At 34.6% G+C, this 21,322-nt stretch overlaps 3 protein-coding genes across 6 annotated transcripts in view; all 3 read left to right on the forward strand.

Annotated features, from left to right (window-relative positions):
* Positions 1-4,397, forward strand: part of LOC107723369 (serine/threonine-protein kinase MRCK beta-like) — an 88,894-nt gene extending 84,497 nt beyond the window's left edge. The window contains exons 35-37 of the mRNA XM_016531959.1: positions 1,462-1,570; positions 1,655-1,725; positions 2,798-4,397. Of these exons, the coding sequence (XP_016387445.1) occupies positions 1,462-1,570; positions 1,655-1,725; positions 2,798-2,926 (309 nt within the window). The 3' untranslated portion in view covers positions 2,927-4,397. The remainder of the gene's footprint in view (positions 1-1,461; positions 1,571-1,654; positions 1,726-2,797) is intronic.
* Positions 4,398-5,329: 932 nt separating this feature from the next.
* Positions 5,330-16,113, forward strand: vipas39 (VPS33B interacting protein, apical-basolateral polarity regulator, spe-39 homolog). Of its 4 annotated transcripts, XM_016531977.1 has the most exons (20): positions 5,330-5,414; positions 5,722-5,814; positions 6,658-6,757; positions 6,841-6,972; positions 7,055-7,087; positions 7,175-7,239; positions 8,420-8,476; positions 8,807-8,899; positions 9,018-9,051; positions 9,162-9,264; positions 9,464-9,491; positions 10,546-10,619; positions 10,712-10,787; positions 12,105-12,227; positions 13,444-13,485; positions 14,438-14,614; positions 15,266-15,355; positions 15,426-15,530; positions 15,737-15,793; positions 15,975-16,113. In XM_016531977.1, exons 2-19 carry the CDS (start codon positions 5,722-5,724, stop codon positions 15,755-15,757), a joined length of 1,446 nt encoding a protein of 481 aa, XP_016387463.1. In that variant the 5' UTR covers positions 5,330-5,414; the 3' UTR covers positions 15,758-15,793; positions 15,975-16,113. The 4 variants fall into 4 exon arrangements, with proteins under 4 accessions (XP_016387463.1, XP_016387457.1, XP_016387454.1 ...); XM_016531971.1 differs by having other exon boundaries at positions 5,586-5,814; positions 15,737-16,113; XM_016531968.1 differs by having other exon boundaries at positions 15,737-16,113.
* A 1,605-nt stretch (positions 16,114-17,718) lies between these two features.
* Positions 17,719-21,322, forward strand: part of LOC107723405 (probable G-protein coupled receptor 132) — a 9,574-nt gene continuing 5,970 nt past the window's right edge. Inside the window, exon 1 of the mRNA XM_016532007.1 lies at positions 17,719-17,729. The gene's annotated coding sequence lies outside the window, so the exon portion shown is untranslated. The remainder of the gene's footprint in view (positions 17,730-21,322) is intronic.

Here is a 21,322-nt window from a genome sequence, read left to right on the forward strand (position 1 = left end):
GTGTTATACCATCCCTGTCCTGCTGAACTCTTTGTTCATGCTTGAGTGAAGTGACTTTTTGTTTTTTGTTTATGGGGTGAAGACATTTGAATTAACGATTTTAGGAGCGTTCACCCCAAAATGAAAATTGTGTCATCATTTAGCCGTAGCCATTGTCTTCCTTAGTAGAAACAAAAAACTTTGGAAGTCAATGGGGACAGCAACTGTTTGGTTACCTACACTCTTCAAAATATTGTCTGTTGTGTTAAACAGAAGAAAGAAACTCGTACAGGTTTGGAACAACATGAGGGTGAGTAAATGATGACAGAATTTTCATTTTTGGGTGAAATTTTAAAATCTGTTTGAAAATATATAGTCATATTTAAAAAATGCGATGTTTAAAGTAAAAAAAAAAAAGTAAAATCAACAGTTTTACTAATGTTTGTGTGTGATTTGAAGTTTATGCTTGTTGTAATGTCGAACACTGTTGTAGTAAACTAGCAGTTACAGTAAGGCTCTTACCATGAAAGTGAGGCATGATAATAAACCTTAAAATATACACCACTTTGAAAAGATTTTCACTAAACTGAAACTTCATACTTCAGCATGAGACTAGTGTGATACAATTGCTCAATCCGAAATTATTTCCAGATTAGGGCTGTCACAATATCAGATTTTCACTACACATTTCTTTTGTTTAAAATAATTTACAGTAACTATATTGTTATATCTATTGAAATTTTTTGGGGGAAAAAGTTAATCTATCAAATTCATTTCTAACTTTTTTGTTTGTTTTGTGACTGATAAATCAAACAAAAACAAAAAAAGATCATTTTCATTTTAGCTTATAGGTTTTAGTAATTTTGTGCTTTTGCCATTTATTTGTTTTTTATATTTATTTACTTTTAATTTATATTTCAGTTTTATGTAGTAATTTTAGTACTTCAACTCAAACATTTTATTTATTTTTATTTTATCCCAGCTTTATTTAAATTAATAAATGATTACTTGTGAATACTTAAATACTTGTGGTTAACAATAAAAAAAACTGCATCGTTGTCTTTTTTGTTTTTTTCGTGTGTGTTGGAGTGGCAACTAGCTGTGTTATTTGCGCGATACTACTATCATATGTAGTCCTAACATATCAATATTTAATTTTTTAAACATCACGATTATTGTCAATACCGGTATATTGTGACACCTCTATTCCAAATAATGCTCAAAAATGCTGTTGATTGAGGTTGACATCTAATTAATCCAAAACATTCCTTGAAAAAAAGACTAAATGTTGTATTCTCGGGTTTATAGCAAGCAACTAAATAAATAAATAATTTGTGCATGAAACGTATTACCCAAACCAAATGTTTGTTCTAACAATAGTTTAAAAGAAAGTCAAAAAGTGTGTGTACATGCCTCTTATTACACAAGTGCATGACTGTGGTGTACTCTGTATGTGTCTGACTTCTTGTTCCTCTGCTGCAGAGTGTGATGCCCTCTTCTCAGGACGACCTGTCTAAAGACAAGCCCCGGCCTCTGTCCAGCATCTCACGGCAACAGAGGAGTAAGACCCACATCACCCGCACTGCCTCAGGTGGGTGCCGCTCCTTATACACGCAGACAAGCTGATACACACCTAAAATTGTCTAAATGCCTGAAATGTATACATTATTTAAAGGAGGAGGAGATTTTGGAGGAGCAGGGTCATCTCGCAGTATTTCTGATCAAGATCAAGACTTTGAGAGAGAGGTAAAAACATCTATCATCTACCTTAATGACCTCCCCCGGGATGCCAAATATGGTTTTATTTCATTCGCCCCACATTTTGAAAGCTTCTCGAGATACATGATGGATGGTTAAAGGAGCTTTGAGGTGCTTTTGGCCGTTTTCTTGTGTCCTGATTTTGTGATCTGTAATAACTGCCCCAGTTCTCACAGTAAAACCTGCTACAGCTGTAAACTAGTGTTATTTTAGTTGTATAAAATTATTCTTTTAGTATTTCATAGTATATTATATCATTTATTATTATTTATCGATTATTTCAGTTTTAATTTTAATATAAGATTTATTAATTGTATGTTCTTATTGTTTTGTTTTTTTCCTGTTTAGCTGTCATTCGTTTTTAATTTAGTATTATGTATATACTATTATAGTATTTTGAATTCGCTTTCTTTTTTCATTTGAAGTTTCGTATAAGAGTTGGTAACTTTGTGTTAATTGTTTTTTATTTTTCTATTTAGCTTTAATTTATTTATATGATATTATAGTATGTATTAATATTTTGAATTAGCTTTTCTTTGTGTTTTTTAGTATTCATTTTTATTTACAAAGTAAATTTATTGCTTTTCTCCCCAATATTTAAATTTAAATGTTTTTATTTCAGTTTTAGTAATATTAATACTTAAACGTAATTGTAGTTTGAAATTTAGTAATTTTATGTGCTTTTCTAATTTTTTTGTTTGTTTTTTCCTCAATATTCAGCTTTACTATTTATCTTTATTTCTATTGATGTAATCTTAATACTTTAACAATTTTAAAGATTTAATACATTTCTTGTTTTAATTCTATTTTTGTTTAGTAATCATAATACTTCAACTTGAACTTAATTCAGTTTTTCAATAATATTTACATTTTATTTCAGCTTTATTTCAGATGCAGAAAGCATTTTAGTTAACAATAATAATACTGCTGTAAACACTCACTTCGGCCTAAATGCATGTATACTGTGCAAAAATTTAAAAACCAACTAGACAACAAGCAACTGATCTGTTAATTGTTTCTTTAGCCCTGTTTTTTTTTTGTTTTGTTTTTATCCTTGCAGCCCGACTCTGACTCAACCAAACATTCCACCCCCTCCAACAGCTCCAACCCCAGCAGCCCCCCGAGCCCCAACTCTCCCCACCGCAGTCAGCTCACTCTGGACAGCCTGGATCAATCCCTGGACGGCTGAAAACGGACAGCTCCCTTTTTTTCACCCAGCGCACACCCTAGACACGCCCTCCCATATCCATCCGCTCTACTAGGACTCACTAAGAAGTGCCAAGACTCTTACAAAAAGTCACCTGCTCATCCACAACAAGGGCCAAAGGTTTACCCCAAATCCTGCTGCTGGGTAGACGCCTCCATCTCCACAAGAGCAGCGTGCTGGGTGTGTGCTGACAGGCACGGGCGAAGCCACCAAAAGAAAGAAAAAACATAAAAGCCTGCCCCCTGGTGGAAATGTCATGGTATTACACTAACTGGGTCAGATTAGCAGTATGATGGATTTTTATTTTATTTTAAATCTGAATATCATGCCATGCTCCTGCAAGTTTTTTTTATTAAAAAAAAAAATTATTATTTACTTTAGTAAATGAACATGCATTACATCTGCTGTGTCAGAATTGCTTCTGGATTCTTAGCTTCCCTTCAAAGTACCGAATTGATGGGAAAGGAGACTTCTTATGCTGTTTTTAAATGTATATTATCAGGAACACTCACCAAGGGGGCCGAAGAGAGGAGCGTATCGGGAAGAAAGAAACTGAGGACGATATAGAACTGTGACATTCTTGGACCAGTAACATGATTCGTCCCGGACCGGTGAAAACGTCTCATATGAGCAATAAATCGGTGACAAGAGACTTCGGGGGTTTAAAGCCAAACCAGAGGGCACTTTTATTATGTAATTTCTCTTTCTCTCTCAAGTTCTGCATTTAAACCAGCTTTTATAATATTCATATTTTAACTTAGGTGTTTCCCACAAAGATATCTAGTTCAGCTTATAACAAAAAAGAAAGCAACAAAAAGGAAGACTTTACATAGATAAGTGTTTTAATAAAAATACAAAGGAGAACGGCACACAGCTACTATTCATAGGATTTCAGTAGTTCCTCTTAAGCTGCTACTGCTGCTTTGTGTGCTCTTATTTAAAAATGAAAGTTAAAAAAATATATATGTGATAAGGTTATCTCACCATAGCCATGCTCTGATTCTGGTTTATGATGTTTGATATCAGGACGCTGATATGAGTTTGTTTGTTGACATGCTTAAGATCCGCAGGCATATCCATTATCACTCGAGTGTGTTTTCAGTGCCAACTTTAGTTTCCGTAATAAACTGTCCGTTAAAGCATTTCAGTGGTTTTGACGAGGCTGACGGTATTATGTTTTCCCCCCGCCCTTCTGAAACACTGTAAGACACTTGCACACGTTTGTTTAGTCTAAGGATATGATTTTGTGTGAATGGTTTTTCCTGTACCTCCTTTTTCTCCCCCATACTTCACTTGTCCGCTTCATCAGATGGAAGTTTATCCTCGGAACACTACTGCTTTTACTTTAAAAGAAAAAAAGAATCACAGGTTGAAATCTTTGTAATTATTGACTTGTTAGCCACATAAATTTGAACAAACAATAAAAGAGTACCTGTCGTGCTTTTTTGTTGAATTTGTGCGGTTTGGGAAAATGCTGCTCTTACTCATTTGTATCTACATGGAAAGAATTTTTTGCCATTTTGAGTCAAAATTAACACACACACACATATATTAACGTTGTACACTTCTTATGGGAATAACTACTGAAAATACTGACACTTAAGGGTAAATACCTGTGTTTTTAAAATGTATTTCCTTTTGGCAGTTTGGGTTTTTTAAATTTTTTATTAGATTTAAGTGGTCTGAACAGTTTCTAAGAATTTCATAAACCTTCAAGTTCAGTTACATTTTTGGACAGTTTCTATTTTAAATGTAAGTAATTTGTGTAAGTAATCATTTGAGAATGAATAAGAGTCACTGATTACCTTTTTTTTTTTTTAAACAAAAACTAATTTTTATCTCTTAATGGGTGCAAAACACTGCTTCTGGCTGTTTATTTTCTAACCGATATCAGTTTATAATTGGTCAAGAATTGGAGTATATTATTTGATGCATTGGTATGACTTTAATTGCAATTACGAAATCTTTGGGATGACACTGTATTTCACTAGTTAATTACCAACATACAATACAATACTTTATTAAGATTAGATTTGAATATACAAAATATAATAGAGACAGATGCAGAGGCTGGGAAATGATGCGCCGCCTAATAACGTGTAAAGAACGATATATTTAAAATTATATAAATATTAAATTAAAAAGAAAGTATAACGATTTCGTTTTAAAGTCAGCATGAATTACTGACAGAAAAATAGGCAACAATAATACCTGAAAACAGGTGTGTAATGTAAAAGACAATATTTGTTCAAAAAGTTGCGTTTTTACATTAGTTTTTAAATTTTTATTATCATATAGCTAATTCGCTTTTGACTAATTTGTAATACATACTATATAACATATCTAAAATACAGCAGGAAAGAACGTCACCGTTTGCAGGGCTTTTATTTTGGCGACGTGTTAAAAACAGGAAGTAGTGGGAAAGAAATCTGACGTTTCATGAGTCGGTTTTCACTGTAATATTTCCAAGGTAAGTGTTATATCGTTGTTATAAAATCATATTGTTTATTTTTGTCATGGTCCAAGCAGCAAAATAATATCGATGCATATGAAATAGATACTTCTTACAAATGACAATCTTAGCGAATCTCAAATGCCATAGTGGCGGTTTAAGATGACAGCAGCATATTGCTAAATAAAGATTCACCTGAATGGAGTGACACGTTCACTAGGATGTGTCCTGTAGCTGAGGGCTTCTGGCACAGATCAGATGAATCACATTAAGGGACCTGCAGCCCCACTGCTTGCTTCGAGTCTACATTGTGTATGTTTTTCAGATGTCACGGGCCAAACCAGAGGATGATGAGTACTGGAACAGCTCCAAATTTAAAGCGTTCACATTTGACGATGATGACGATGAGTTTTCACGGGTAAGTTCATTGTGTTTCTATTGAACTCTATGCAGTCCAACGCCCGTTTACCTCAGCAGTATGACAGTGGAGAATAACTGCACTTTATGGTCCATTCAGTCCTAAAACCATATTATGTGGTTAAATATTATGAAGACAACGTCTTCTTCCCGAAATTTAATAGTTTTTTGTTGGAACGGATCCAAAGCAAAATATTAGCTTTTCATATTTAATTAACTATATAATTTGTATTAGAACATGAGGGACGTTTTTTTCAAATCAGGTCAGTTGTTTTGTATGTTTTTAAGTGGCAGCTTTACAGAAAATAGTAAATTAAAGGAATTAAATTAAACTGGCTAAATTAAAGGAGACATTGGCAAAGAAAAACTCTTTAGAAAGATACAACACATAGGCCTGTTTTTAAACATTATTTATGTACATAGTAAGAAAGGAAATATTAGAAACCTATTGTTAGTCAATATTCTTTGCACAACATTTATTGTATATATACAGTATCTCACAGAAGTGAGTACACCCCTCACATTTTTGTAAATATTTTATATATTTTCATGTGACAACACTGAAGAAATGACACTTTGCTACAATGTAAAGTAGTGAGTGTACAGCTTGTATAACAGTGTAAATTTGCTGTCCCCTCAAAATAACTCAACACACAGCCATTAATGTCTAAACCGCTGGCCACAAAAGTGAGTACACCCCTAAGTGAAAATGAATGTGAGGGGTGTACTCACTTCTGTGAGATACTGTATATCTCACATTGTCCGCACATTTTCTCTAGAACCACTGTGTGGCCCTCAGTTTAAAAAGCTCTGATTTAGACAACATTGTGTTGTTATTTCCCAGCTGAAAGAGTCCAAGCGGGCCGTGAACAGCATCCTGGTGGATGATGATGAGGATGAGGATGATGTTGAGAGAGTCAGCTGGAGTGGGGAACCTGTGGGAAGTATGCAGTCCTTTCCCTACTCTCTTACTGTCTTTACTGTCTGTCTTTCATCTGGATGCTCATCAGTTTTTGTTTGTGGGTAGGCATCTCTTGGTCGGTGAAGGAAACCGCCTCCAGTATCCGCTCAGGCAGCGAGCAGAGCTTTCCCAAAATAGACACCACTCCGTCACTGTCCAAACAGGGGTCTGGATACTCCCTGAGCTCCCTGTTTAAAGGTAATCTATAGTGAAGAGTTCTTGTACGTTTTAGTTCAATCATTTTAGACTCACCAATCTGACTCCTTTTATATTCCTTCAGCAAAGAGTAAACCTTTCCAGTCCTTCTCCGAGTGTAAGTTCAAGTCATTGAAGTATTTAGAATGATTTAAGCCTATTTCTCATTTGTTTGAATTAAGTGTGTTTGTTCACTCTTTTCTAGCTTTTAGCGACACATCTGTTAGAACATACGCACCTGTGTTGAGAAAGCCCAAGTCAGATGGAAAGGTAACACATATGGACATGTTTGTTTACACCATTGTTAAAACATTTGGGGTTAAGATTTTTAATGTTGAAGAAAGACGGAGAACACCAGCCTGTGGAGCGCTAGTGAAACTCGTACACTTACTTTAATTTGTAAAATGTCCCGTGACTGAAAATGTTTTCAGAAGACTTATGCTTTCTGCAGACTTATTTACCTCGTAACACTAGCTTGCTCTATTCTTTTTCTATTCCATCTGTTTTCTTTTTATTTATTATATAATTTAAACAACAACAAAAAAAACCTTGCGTACTGCGTTAGGCTAACTGAGACTTGTCATAGCACTTCATTGCTCATATCATTGCTCTTTTGTTGATTTTGATTGCTTCCATTGTCCTCATTTGCTAAATGACTAAATGTAAATGTTTTTGTTCTTCAAAGCTTCATTTATTTGAGCAAAAATACAGTAAAATAGTAATATTTTGAAGTATTTTTACAATTTAAAATGACTGTTTTGTATGTGAATATATTAAAAAATATGATTTATTCCTGCTATGACAAAGCTGAATTTTAAAGGGGTCATATGATGTGATTTAATTTTTTCCTTTCTCTTTGGAGTGTTACAAGCTCTTGGTGCATAAAGAAGATCTGTAAAGTTACAAAGACTAAAGTCTCAAATCCAAAGAGATATATATTCTTTATAAAAGTTAAGAGTCAACCACGCCTACCATGTACAGTATGTGGAAAATAATGTTTTTTGAACCTTATACCGCATAAACGCATTGCATTACACCAAATACACAAAATAATGTTCGTTTTAGCAACGTCGTATGACCCCTTTAAGCATCATTACTCCAGTCTTCAGTGTCACATGATCCTTCAAATCAGTCTAATGTGCTGATTTGATAGGAACATTTCTTATTATCAATGTTAAAAACAGTGTGCCGCGTAATTTTTTTTTTTTTTTTTCAGAATGCTTTGATGTATAGAATGTTCAAAAGAACAGCATTTATTTGAAAATATAACATTCTACAATTCTTTACTTTCACTTTGATCAGTTTAATGCATCCTTGCTGAATTAAAGTATTATTTTCTCCCAGAAAAATTAACTTACTGAGCCCAGACTTTTGAAGGGTAGTGTATGTTTGGCCAAAAGTTTCCACTGTGTAATTTTTATTTTTTTTATTTGTTTTCTAAATGCCATAGGATTTTGTCAGTGACCTGAGTCCTGAGGAAACCGTGAGGAGAATGCAGAAAGGACGGGTAGGGGCAGCAACGAGCTTTATATAGAAAGTACTGTATTTTTACTGATAAATACTAGATATACAAGACTAGAAAGTCAGTGTAAAGGTGAAGTCAGGAGATCTGATATAGCAGAATAAAGCCATTTATTTATTTCTCAATAGCAGTAGGTGCAGGCCCCTTTCTTTCCATTTTACATTTTTTAAATATATGCTGTCATATAACAAAATATTAGTCACATGTTTTTATGTTGCTTACAATAAGGATTTCGTCAGAATATATAGCTACATTTGAATGGCTGTAAATGGGAAAATATGCTTTTCTCATCTAATTAAAATTATTATTTTACAGGAATTTTCCCTAGAAAAGTTCCGCTCTCTGCAAGACAAACTTCTGCTGCTAGATGAAGCAGTTGCTGTTTATGATGGCAACCTCATCACTGCTGTGAGCCGCACATCTCTCACATACCCTATATGGAAGCACTGCTATGTCTCTATGATGATTTATATCAGTAGGAACAGCTTGTGCTTATTAACTGATCTTTTACATTTTTCTACTGCAGGTTTTGATATATTTAAACAAGTCATTAAGTAAAGGTGAGATGTATTGTGATCTGTCATTGCTCACCAGTTCCTTCTCTTTTTTTTTTCAAAATAAGTTAAATATTTTCTAGAAAGTCTTTTTTTTTTTTTTGTAATTTTTGCAGAAATCCTCTTTCGAGAGTTAATGGCGAGAGATGTGGCTTTGCGTCATTACGTTCATTATTTAAAAGAAATGGGAGAACAAAAGCTTTTGGTTGAGTTACTGAAGTAAGTTTGCTGTTTATATATACAACTTCCTCTCTTAGTGAGAAACATGTTAAAAATAGTTGTCTACAGTGTTTTTGTGCGAGGGCGGTTGGCATCTCTCCATATATTAGCATTGCTTATTTGATTTGAAGAGTTGGCTTGTTGTGTGTTTTATTTGAATAACTGTCTTTATCACATTGGTCACCTGACTATATTTTAGGGCTCTTGGCAGGACAGAAGATATGGCGGTAGGTACTAACTGCACTTACACACTCAACTGTCATTATACTCACAGCTTGTACACACATCAGTACACACGTGACCATATATATTTAACCCTCTATAGCAATGTCATCTCCAGGTCATATGTGACCCTGGACCACAAAACCAATCTTAAGTAGCACGTGTATATTTGTAGCAATAAACAAAAATACATTATATGGGTCAAAATTATCAATTTTTCTTTTATGCCAAAAATTATTAGGATATTAAGTAAAGATCATGTTCCATGAGGATGTTTTGTAAATTTCCTACTGTAAATATATCAAAACTTCATTTTTGTTTAGTAATATGCATTGCTTAGGACTTAATTTTGGACAACTTTAAAGGCGATTTTCTCAATATTTAGATTTTTTAATTAATTTGATTTTTAATATTTAAATTTAAATAAAAAATATATAAATATATATATATGTCTTCCACTTTAAGTAGAAAAAAAGAAACTGTACATACTTTTATTAAATCATAGAGGGTTAGTGTCAGCAGAAAGAAGTGAAAAGAGGAAGAAAATGGCCTTAACAAAATGAACACTTTTCTGCTTTTGCCTCATTGACATTATTTGTCTTAAATAAAAGTGAAAAGAGAGGAAGTTGAACATTGTAGTAACATTTTTTGGTAACATTACAATAAATAGGTTTGCTATAGTATTCATCTTCGTTAATGTTAATAAAAATATAACTGTTCATGTTAGCTCAGATTCATTAAGTAATATTAGCAGATGCAGCTTTTGATTTCAATAACGTATTAGTAAATGTTGGAATTAACATTTACAAAGATTAATAAATGCTTTAAAAGTATGTTTTCATTTAATTTTAACTTAAATAGTTAACTAATTACTCATTTGTAAGTCGCTTTGGATAAAAGCGTCTACTAAATGTGTAAATGTAAAGTAATGTTAACTGGTGGAACCTTATTATAAAATATTTTATAAAATATTACCAATTGTTTTTCTTCAGTAAGTTGTAGTAATGTTTCTGTTTGATCACACATAAGTTAAACTGGCTTCCTTTGTATTTTAAACAGTTGATGCAATACAAAGAACACTTAAATATTAAGGATGAAGGCCGAAGAAGAGACTTCCTCAAAAGTTGCCTCGGGTAAAGCTCTTTCGGAGGAATTCAGTAGAGAGTTCAGAATCATCTCCTGCTGACCTTTAATGATCCATGTCATCTCTCTTGTTTGTTCTCAGCCTTCCTTTCTCTCAAGACGATGCCACTCACGTTCAAGACCACTATACCCTCCTCGAGAGACAAATAATCATAGAGGTGAGGGAGTCCAACCAATAAACTACTGTTTATTATTCCCACATTTTAGAATAATAGTCAAGACACTGAAATGGCACTAATGAAAGTATGAAAATTGTTTAAGCTTTTTAAGATCATGAAAACCAAAAGGTGTGAAAAACCTTTGACTGGAAGTGTAAGTATATGAATAACTGAAACTGGTTAAAGTAGTACTGTAATATACTACAACTACATAATAACAATATGTAATAACTATATAATATGTAGTACAGTAATTTCTGTACTGCTAGCAAATGGAATTGGAAAAATAATGCCAGACCCCATCCCAAATGTCACCTTAAGGAAAAAGACACCATGACAGCGCTGACTTCTTTTCTCTGTATATTAAACAAAGATACAAGTGGGGGGTTTTTTAACGTCAAAAAATGACACAAAGGTTGTCTATGTCTGCCACACCTTACCATGCTGTTAAAGAGATATTTCCTGTGCACCTCCTCACTCTTCCTCTTTCCTGAGGGTGGTGTGGTAGGTGACGGGTCTCTCTGTACAGAGGGAAGCCAGACGGATGGGCTTCTCTCAAATTGGGTTACATGGCAGATGTTTCCTTTATTATGAAACAAGTGAAAAGTTGTGCTCGCTTTATTCTTACGGCTTGATAGCACATAAGAACAAGTGAGTTTCAGTTTGCATCAGTCAGCTGTATAATGTGAATATAGTCTTGTTAGAAAGCAAGGTCTTCACTCTTGACCTGTATTTTCTGTTTCACACATCACACCTTTTCTGTCTCCGCTCACTATGGCTCAGTGCAGAAAATAATGGGATTTCGAGGTTAATAACATGGTAGATAATCAAATGTACAGATTTACTGAATAGAAATTATTTTTGTTACTTGCATGAAGCACGTTTTTCCTTTTTTTTCTAACAATGGCAAATTAGTTACCATTGTAATATGTTTTTTCATACAGCCTGTATTACACAAGATTGTGTTGATAAAATAGTTTGTAGTGCATTTTCACTGTTTTCTGCTGTGTTCATAATATTTGGCAAATATAATAAGCTGAGCTCAGAAACTTGACTGTCATTGTTGCATCTGGGACACAGTGCATCGCTTCTCACACGTGCAGTGTGAATTTCAAAATCTTTTAATATGAGCGCTGAGATGAATATGTGGCACAACCGCAGGATGTGTGAAGCAGGCCTAAGGACTAAGTACTTATCAGACATGAGAAAATGACTTTTCTTTAGAAAATATCCTAATGTTAGGGTTTATCAATTCATTCAACTGGTGTGTTCACTGTATTTTTTTATTTATGTATTTTATTTATTTATTTTTTACAGGCTAGTGACAAGAAGGCAGATGCAGAAATCTTTAAGAAGTTCCCTAGAAAAGCATCCATTCTTAATATGCCAATCATCACCACATTGTACTACTCCTGTTTTTACCATTACGGAGAGTCAGAGGTACAAGATCACGTTTCACTTCTCCGCTATATTGTAAAATATTATGTAAACAAACTGAATATGTTACTATATATGTGACCCTGGAGCACAAAAGCAGTCTTAAGTCGCTGGGGTATATTTGTAGCAATAGCCAAAAATACATTGTATGGGTCAAAATTATTGATTTAAATTTTATGCCAAAAATCATTAGGACATTAAGAAATGTAATATCATCAAGTATTACCAACGCTATCTCATGACCAGTTCGTATGTATTTTATGAGGTGGTTAATTCGTACGAACTCGTACAACCTCACTTGTACAATCTGATATACGTTTTCTGTGACGGGTAGGTTTAGGGACGGGGTTGGGGTGGTCATTCCTACGAATTTGCCACCTCGTAAAATATGTACGATTTGTTCACAAACCGTGCGAATTAGCCACCTCATAAAACATGTATGAATTGCCGTGAGATTGGATTGGTATTACAATATACACTACAATTCTAAAGTTTGGCGGTCAGAAAGATTTTGGTTTTAAAAAGTCTCACCATGGTAAGGATAAAAAAAATACTGTAAAGCAGTAATATTGTGAAATATTATAAGAAAAAATAACTGATTTCTTATTGAAAATATTTTAAAATGTCCTTCTGAAATCAGTCTAATATGCTGATTTGCTGCTCAAGAAACATTATCAATGTTGAAAACATTTGTGCTGCTTAATATTTTTTTATAAACCATGAGATACATTTGTTTAGGATTCTTTGATGAATCAAAAGTTCAAAACAGGATTTATTTAAATTAGAAACATTAACATGTAATATTATAAATGTCTTTTAATGTCATTTTGATCAGTGTAATCTGTCCTTGCTGAATAAGTGTTTTTTTTTCCCAAAAACTTTTGAAAAGTAGTGTATACAGTAATTATATAAATATTTCTAATTATTGTATTATAGTCAGTTTCATTTAGTAAATCATTTACTAATTGGATAATTCTTTTTCTTGTATATATTATTTCCCACAGCTTCAGAGAGCTTTTAGAAACTTAAAAATAACAATGTTCCTATTGATTTGTAATATGAAACCTAACCAGCTTCATTGTTTGATTTTTGAAAAGTTGAAAAGTGCTATAAATGTCACCTGGTTTGATATTTACACATTTTAAAGTGTTGTTTAAATGTCCAGATACATTTTGGGCAACTGTATTTCAATAATTGTCGTTATTTTTTTATTCCACAGGGAACTTTTAGCAGCCCTTCGAACATTAGAAAAACTTTCCGGGTAAAATAAACCGTCATTTGTCATCAAATTATTTGTATTTAATTAAATTTGTATTTAATTAAATGTCTTTTAATGTCATTTTGATCAGTGTAATCTGGTCCTTGCTGATAAGTGTTTTTTTTTTCAAAAAAACTTTTGAAAAGTAGGGTATACAGTAATTATATAAATATTTCTAATTATTGTATTATAGTCAGTTTCATTTAGTAAATCATTTACTAATTGGATAATTCTTTTTCTTGTATATATTATTTCCCACAGCTTCAGAGAGCTTTTAGAAACTTAAAAATAACAATGTTCCTATTGATTTGTAATATGAAACCTAACCAGCTTCATTGTTTGATTTTTGAAAAGTTGAAAAGTGCTATAAATGTCACCTGGTTTGATATTTACACATTTTAAAGTGTTGTTTAAATGTCCAGATACATTTTGGGCAACTGTATTTCAATAATTGTCATCATTTTTTTATTCCACAGGGAACTTTTAGCAGCCCTTCGAACATTAGAAAAACTTTCCGGGTAAAATAAACCGTCATTTGTCATCAAATTATTTGTATTTAATTAAATTTGTATTTAATAGTTAACAACTTACAGCACCATGAAAAGTCTGGACACACTAACTCATTCTTTACTATTACTTTTTTCAATAGTAAAATCATCAAAACTATAAAATAACACAAATAGAAGTGTGGGAATTGTCAAGTGACCAAAAACTTTAGACAAATCAGGACTATCATATATTTTTGATTCTTCAAATTCATCTTGATTATAACTTTTATCATGTAGTTTTCATATCTGTCTACAAACACCTACACCTTTAGATGTTTCTACAGTCATTAGAAACACAAATTCATTCAAGTGTGTCTAGACCAGTAGTGTATACATAGCATATGTGCGAGTCTGTAATAACAGTCTATGGGAAAGAGTTTCTAAACCATTCATGTTTGCTGTGGCAGATTTCAGAAAAGCAGTATATTCTCACGGCTCTTGGCGCAAGAGCGAAGTTGAAATCCTGGTTTGATGTGGATAGTCTGTTCAACACCAAAAACTGGCTAGGATACACCAAGAAAAGATCTCCCATTGGCTTTCACAGAGTGGTGGACATCCTGCAGAAGAACAGCGCCCCTGTAAATGTACGTCAGTTTCCATGTTGTAATAAACCTGCTCACTTCCCATCCCAGCATGCACTTCACTGTGCTTTCCTGTGATCTGCAGGTGCTGCAGGAGTATGTGAACCTCATCGACGACCCAGACCTCAAACTCAGCGGGGCTCTGAAATATAAATGCCATGATATCGTCATCAATGTGAGTTCATTCTCGAGTCACTATGGCAGCGTTTACGGCTTTCTCAGTGTAAATCACTGCGTTTCTTTTGTTCATTCAGACATACAGAGACCTGAAGGACAGGCAGGAGCTTGTTGTGTACAGAGAGAAGCTGGAACGAGACTCGCCTGAATACAGGAAGATCCAGGATCTCCTTAATAACGTGGTAAGAGTTCTAAACCATTCATGTTTGCTGTGGCAGATTTCAGAAAAGCAGTATATTCTCACGGCTCTTGGCGCAAGAGCGAAGTTGAAATCCTGGTTTGATGTGGATAGTCTGTTCAACACCAAAAACTGGCTAGGATACACCAAGAAAAGATCTCCCATTGGCTTTCACAGAGTGGTGGACATCCTGCAGAAGAACAGCGCCCCTGTAAATGTACGTCAGTTTCCATGTTGTAATAAACCTGCTCACTTCCCATCCCAGCATGCACTTCACTGTGCTTTCCTGTGATCTGCAGGTGCTGCAGGAGTATGTGAACCTCATCGACGACCCAGAGCTCAAGCTCAGCGTGGCTCTGAAATATAAATGCCATGACATCGTCATCAATGTGAGTTCATCCTCGAAGTGCTTCTCAGTCTTTCTCAGTTTAAATCACTGCGTTTGTTTTGTTCATTCAGACATACAGAGACCTGAAGGACAGGCAGGAGCTTGTTGTGTACAGAGAGAAGCTGGAACGAGACTCGCCCGAATACAGGAAGATCCAGGAACTCCTCAATAATGCGGTAAGAGGAAGTGAGCCTCCACTCTTGAGTCATTTTCTGATTCACAGTGTAGTACGAGTAGGTTTAAGGAAAAATCTTGAGAAACATCTTACAGTAATTTATCAGTGTCTTCTACAGGTCACTTCATTGCATTGCAACAATGCAATATAGGGTTTGCGTGAAGTAATTTTTGTTCTTTTTTTTTTTTGTTGTTGTTGTTACTTCAGCAAATCAGATGGAAAAACTGAAAATTGGATCCTGACACGAGGCAGTGGTGGGCAGATGTGAGTCAGAGCTCTTTCATAGACAATGTTACACAAAAAAACATGAAGCTGCTTAATATGGAGTTAATCCTGAACAAACACGACTGAGAACCAGTGGAGCGAGTCATTCGGAGTGATTCTTTTGCAAATGTATCTGTTCTGTATGATTAAACTGCCAAGTGTCCTTCTGCCAACTCTACAGGTGAACATTTCTGAAGGGAGGCTATCTGTGGTTGCTGACGTGAACAACATACTCTTTCACCCCTCACACCTGTTTGTTTGCCCGTGTATGAATTTCTGAACATTCCTCACCCTCTCCTTTTATTTTATATTAAAAAAAAATATGATACTGAACTGTTGATAACAGTAATACTGTTTATATTACTGTACTGGCTTTCTGGTAAATATCTGACTGAAAAACAATATTTTTAAGTTGGATCTACCAAATTCACACTAACTTTCAGTTCATTTGCAAGACATTTATAATGTTACAAAAGATTTGTCAGAGAATCTTGAAAAAAATAATAATCATGGTTTTCACAGACATATTAAAACCAAAAATGAAAATTCAGTCATTAATTACTCACCCTCGTGTTGTTCCAAACCCGTAAGACCTTCATTCATCTTCGGAACACAATTTAAGATATTTTTGATGAAATCTGAGGGCTCTGACACTCCCATAGACAGCAAGGTAACTACCACGTTCAAGGTCCAGAAAAGTACCAAGATGATCGACAAAGTAGTCCGTGTGACATCAGTGGTTCAACTGTAAAGTTACAAAGCTACGAGAATACTTTTTTGTATTGTATGTAAAAATAATGACTTTATTCCACATTTTTGTCTCTACTGCGTCAATTGTGGACGTGCGTTCACGACAGTATCATGACGAGAGCGTGTGGCGGCACCGGCGCAGACCCAGATCCGTTCTTTGCGCAAAAAAGTATTCTCGTAGCTTCGTAACTTTACAGTTGAACCACTGATGTCACACGGACTACTTTGTCGTTACCTTGCTGTCTATGGGAGGGTCAGAGAGCCCTCAGATTTCATCAAAAATATCTTAAATTGTATATGCAACAGTTCATTACTAGTTCATGTTAGCTCAATTCCATTTTTTAATAATGTATTTACAAATGTTGAAATTTACATGAACTTAGATTAATAAATGCAATAAAGTATTTTACATTGTTAGTTCATGTTAACTAATGTAGTTAACTTTAAAAAAAAAAATGGAACCTTATTGTAAAGTGTGACCTTAAATCCTAATGTTACTATGGTAACACTTTACAATAAGGTTCCATTAGTTAATTAGTTACAATGAACAATACATTTATTACAGTATTTATTAATCTTTGTTAATGTTAATTAATGAAAATACAGTCGTTCATTGTTAGTTCATGATAATTCACCGTGCATTAACTACTGTTAACAAACACAACTTTTGATTTTAATAATGCATTAGTAAATGTTGGAATTAACATTAGCTAAGATTAATAAATGCGTTAGAAGTATTGTTCATGCTTAGTTCATGTGAACTAAAGTAGTTAACTAATGTTAACTAATAAACCTTATCGTAAAGTGTTACCGTTACTACAGATTAAACATGATTTTTAAGATAAATTGTGACCCTGGAGCACAAAACCAGTCTTAAGTCGATGGGGTATATTTGTAGCAATAGCCAGAAATACATTGTATGGGTCAAAATTATCGATTTTTCGTCGGCGCCCATGGCCTTGTGGTTAGTGCGTCGACAACTGCGCTCACGGCGACCCGAGTTCGAATCCCGCCTCGAGGTCCTTTGCCGATCCTGCTCCCTTCTCTCCTCCCAGTGCTTTCCTGTCAGCTCTCTACTGTCCTCTCAGTGTGGCGGCGCCGGCGATGATCCAGATCCGCCGGGATGACGTCATTACGCCGGATCTGGGTCAGCGCCGCCACACGCTCGCGTTCGAACAACACAAGGGTGAGTAATTATTGACAGAATTTTCATTTTTGGGTGAACTAACCCTTTACGCAGCACAACTGTTTTCAACATTACTAATGGCAAGAAATGTTTCCTGAGCAGCGAATCAGCATATTAGAATGATTTCTGAAAGATCTTGTGACACTGAAGACTGGAGTAATGGCTGCTGAAAATTCAGCGTTGACAATACAAGAAAAAAATGCCATTTTAAAATATATTCAAATATCAAACAATTCTTTTAAAATGGTAATGTTTCACAGTATTTTTTGATGAAATAGTTTGAGCAAAAGAAACTTAAAATAAATCAATAAAAAATTAAATAAATTACAAACCCCAAACTTTTTATTGGTAGTGTATATTTCAGACAAACACCAATACTAGGTCTACTAACACCAAGACTAGCGGTGCATTCCAAACGAGATATATCGCCCTCCGAAGGGCACTTCGGAGTGAAAACAATCATGGCCGCCATATTGAAGGGTCGTTCCAAACCGAAGTGCTCAAAACTGACCACTTCAAAGGGCCCTTCAGAATGAAGGATTTCGAAGGGTACAACTGATGGACACTTCGGGCTCCCATGATCCTTTGCGCCGTTTGCATGATGACAGCGCCTCCGTGTGGGCAGAAGCTGATGATGCAGAAGGGCACTTCAAGAAACAGTTGTTTGGTCCCCTACACCCTTCAACCCTTCGAAGCTCTCACTCCGGCGGGTAAACCCTTCGAAGGGATTAGGGCATAGGGATGAGCCCTTCCGAATGGAACGCAGGATAGGTCTAGATCCAGCCCTAGACTTGTCAGTCCAGGAACAAACCTGTCTCAAAATAGACAATTTTGCACTATTTATTGCAACAAAATGTATTTTATTTTAATTTACATTTTTTATTCATTTATTTTAATCAAAATATATTTTATTTAATTTCATCATGTTTTAAAATTATCCTCTTTTGTCATTTTAAATTATTAGCTAAATCCAAAACTATCGTTGATAATAAAAAATGTAATTAAAGATTCTAAACTTCGTAACAGGTAATGAAATTACAACTCTTACAAATTTCTTAGACAACTGAGGTGCCCAGAAAAGGTGAAGATGTCTTTCGACAAGAATGTGGGATCATGACAAAATTTAAAATAAATAAATACTACGCTGACTAATAATTAAATTAATGATCACTTTTCATTCACTGGAAATTCTGACACACAGACATGTCATGGCAATGTTCATAGTATGTTGTTCTGGTTTTGAGATCACTGATCTAGACAACAGCAAATCTTTTTATTGCACTGTCTTTATGTTTCTCCATGTTTTCCTTTTTAGAACATTAGATTAGGCCTATATTTGTTTTGTCTGTTTTCAACTCTGGTCTGAATGATTAATCTCACACCAACTGTGCCATACAGTAACTGTTTAAAAATAAATGCGTATAGTGTTAGTTTCAGAAATATGCTGTGGTCAAACTTTATTAAAGATTAAGAGTTTTTACATCGTTTTTACAAGTTAAAGTTCATGTTGAATTTTTTTAACGAACTCATCAGTTTTGAAATATTCTTCATATAAATTGTATTTCCTGGAGGAGGATGCTGGCTTTTCATTGTAGGTTATTAAAATAACTGGTTTAGGTTCACTTCACTGTGGCAATGTGATACAAGAAAACTAACATTATTTCAATCCTGACAAATTGTAGGTTTAATAGCCTATACAAATATTTAATATGTCGAATAATTCGAGGTATGATGGTGGGTCTGAAAAACTCTTGAAACTGTTTCAAATCCTAATGATATGTCTTTTGAGCATCATGCGTGTTCTGAGTGCAGTCGATTCGCTCACGTACACAAACCTACAACGCACCGATGATGCTAAAATAAGCGTTCCCCTTTTTTCTTGTCGTAAAAATGGACGCGGCCATTTGTAAATTCTATTGGTCTGGCATCCGGTCTCATCTGCGTCCACTCCGTCCAGCTATTTTTAGCTGAACAAAATGTTCGTTTTGCTGCTTGATATTGAAAGTTGGTTTGTCTTATATTATTTTAATGTGTTATTTTAATTATGAACACACTGGTTTGTAGTAAATTTAACATAGATCAACTTCAGTCACTATGGCAACGTCTGCTGGGAAACTAACCTGGTCTAAAGCAGGTTAACTGTCAGTCTAAGCTGAGTTCCTCTAATGGCGCTTTTCCACTGAGTGGTACGGCTCGGTTTGCGTTTCCACTGCAGTTCATTACCGCTTTAGAGTGGGCGGGATTATTCACATGTCGTTATAGTTGCGCCGTGAACCGTACCATGCAGTGGAAAAGCGCCATAACACTGACCAATAGGAACACTATTATTTGACTTTTTTTTTTTTTTTTTTTACAGTTTCTAGCCAAGCAGAAAGGCTCTCTCTGGTTTTCTAACAGCTGTACCTTTGCAGAACAGATAGCAGAACATTAGAGCGTTACCATCTAAAATTGCTCTTTAAAGCATTAAAATAACTAAATTAAAAGTTAAAATCACTGAATTAAAATAAATAATAAAGAAAATGACTTCTAAACTGCTATAAGAAACACACATTAACTCATTTGAGCTTAATTAGTACTGAACTAGCTTACATTTTATTTACCCATTACAATAGTCCCTTTACAGTTACTTATTGCTATCATAAAAATACACTTGTATGAAGGTTTAAATTATACAAAAGGCACATTTAATGTCCAACAACCAATATTTTAGCAAAATGTATATTTACTCAAGAATTATTGCGCTCAGTCTGTTTAGCACGCATGCGCGCAGCTGCGCTCGTTCACTCCTGACAGCAAAATGGATATATTTGCATGACTTTCTAACATTTACGGATGAAAAATATACCTGTGACATGTCAGTTATGCACTGAGGAAAACACAACGTCTCAAATGCATTAAACAGCACGAATATATTCGCTGTTTGCGATGGGGGATCGATTTGATCCATGATCGACATTAAGGGCTGCTTAAGAATAAGCGTGCACAAATTAGTGAGATTGTGTGAACTTAATTTGTCGTTTATGGAACCGCTTTAGCCCCGATTGATTTGTTAGGTTATTTCAAGTCAGGTTTTGGACTTTAATCCCAGTTTTTCCTCGGTCTCCGTGGTGTTGTGATGCGTCATATTCACGCAGCAGCAGCGGTGATGAGAGAACGCGCTTGACAAACAAATACATAGATCACAGATTATTGGTCACTTTCTAAATAATAAAAGTATAGCGCATCCACTAGTAACTAATTATATATAAATGAATAGGTTTTTACCTATGCAAATATGTTAGAAACGATGCATCACGATACAAATGCCAACTTGTAGCCTATGCACACTTTTTTAAATTGATACATCGCATCATTAACCTTTATGCCAATGCACCGATGCGAATCGGTGAATCTTCCCATCCCTATCTGTACTTTCTACAGATAATTTCACCAAACTTATACGATCATTAAAATCACGCTATGCAAAATGTATCTAATAAACTTGGGTATGACATGTATGTAGACTGTACAATGATGACACCTATTGAATCGTAGGCTACGATGCAAGTTAGTATAGAAGAGTAAAACATCATCAGCATGCACTAGTAGTAAAG

The sequence above is a fragment of the Sinocyclocheilus rhinocerous genome, unplaced genomic scaffold (assembly GCF_001515625.1).
Source record: "Sinocyclocheilus rhinocerous isolate Xijiao unplaced genomic scaffold, SAMN03320098_v1.1 scaffold1725, whole genome shotgun sequence".
In the NCBI taxonomy this organism is placed as follows: domain Eukaryota; kingdom Metazoa; phylum Chordata; class Actinopteri; order Cypriniformes; family Cyprinidae; genus Sinocyclocheilus; species Sinocyclocheilus rhinocerous.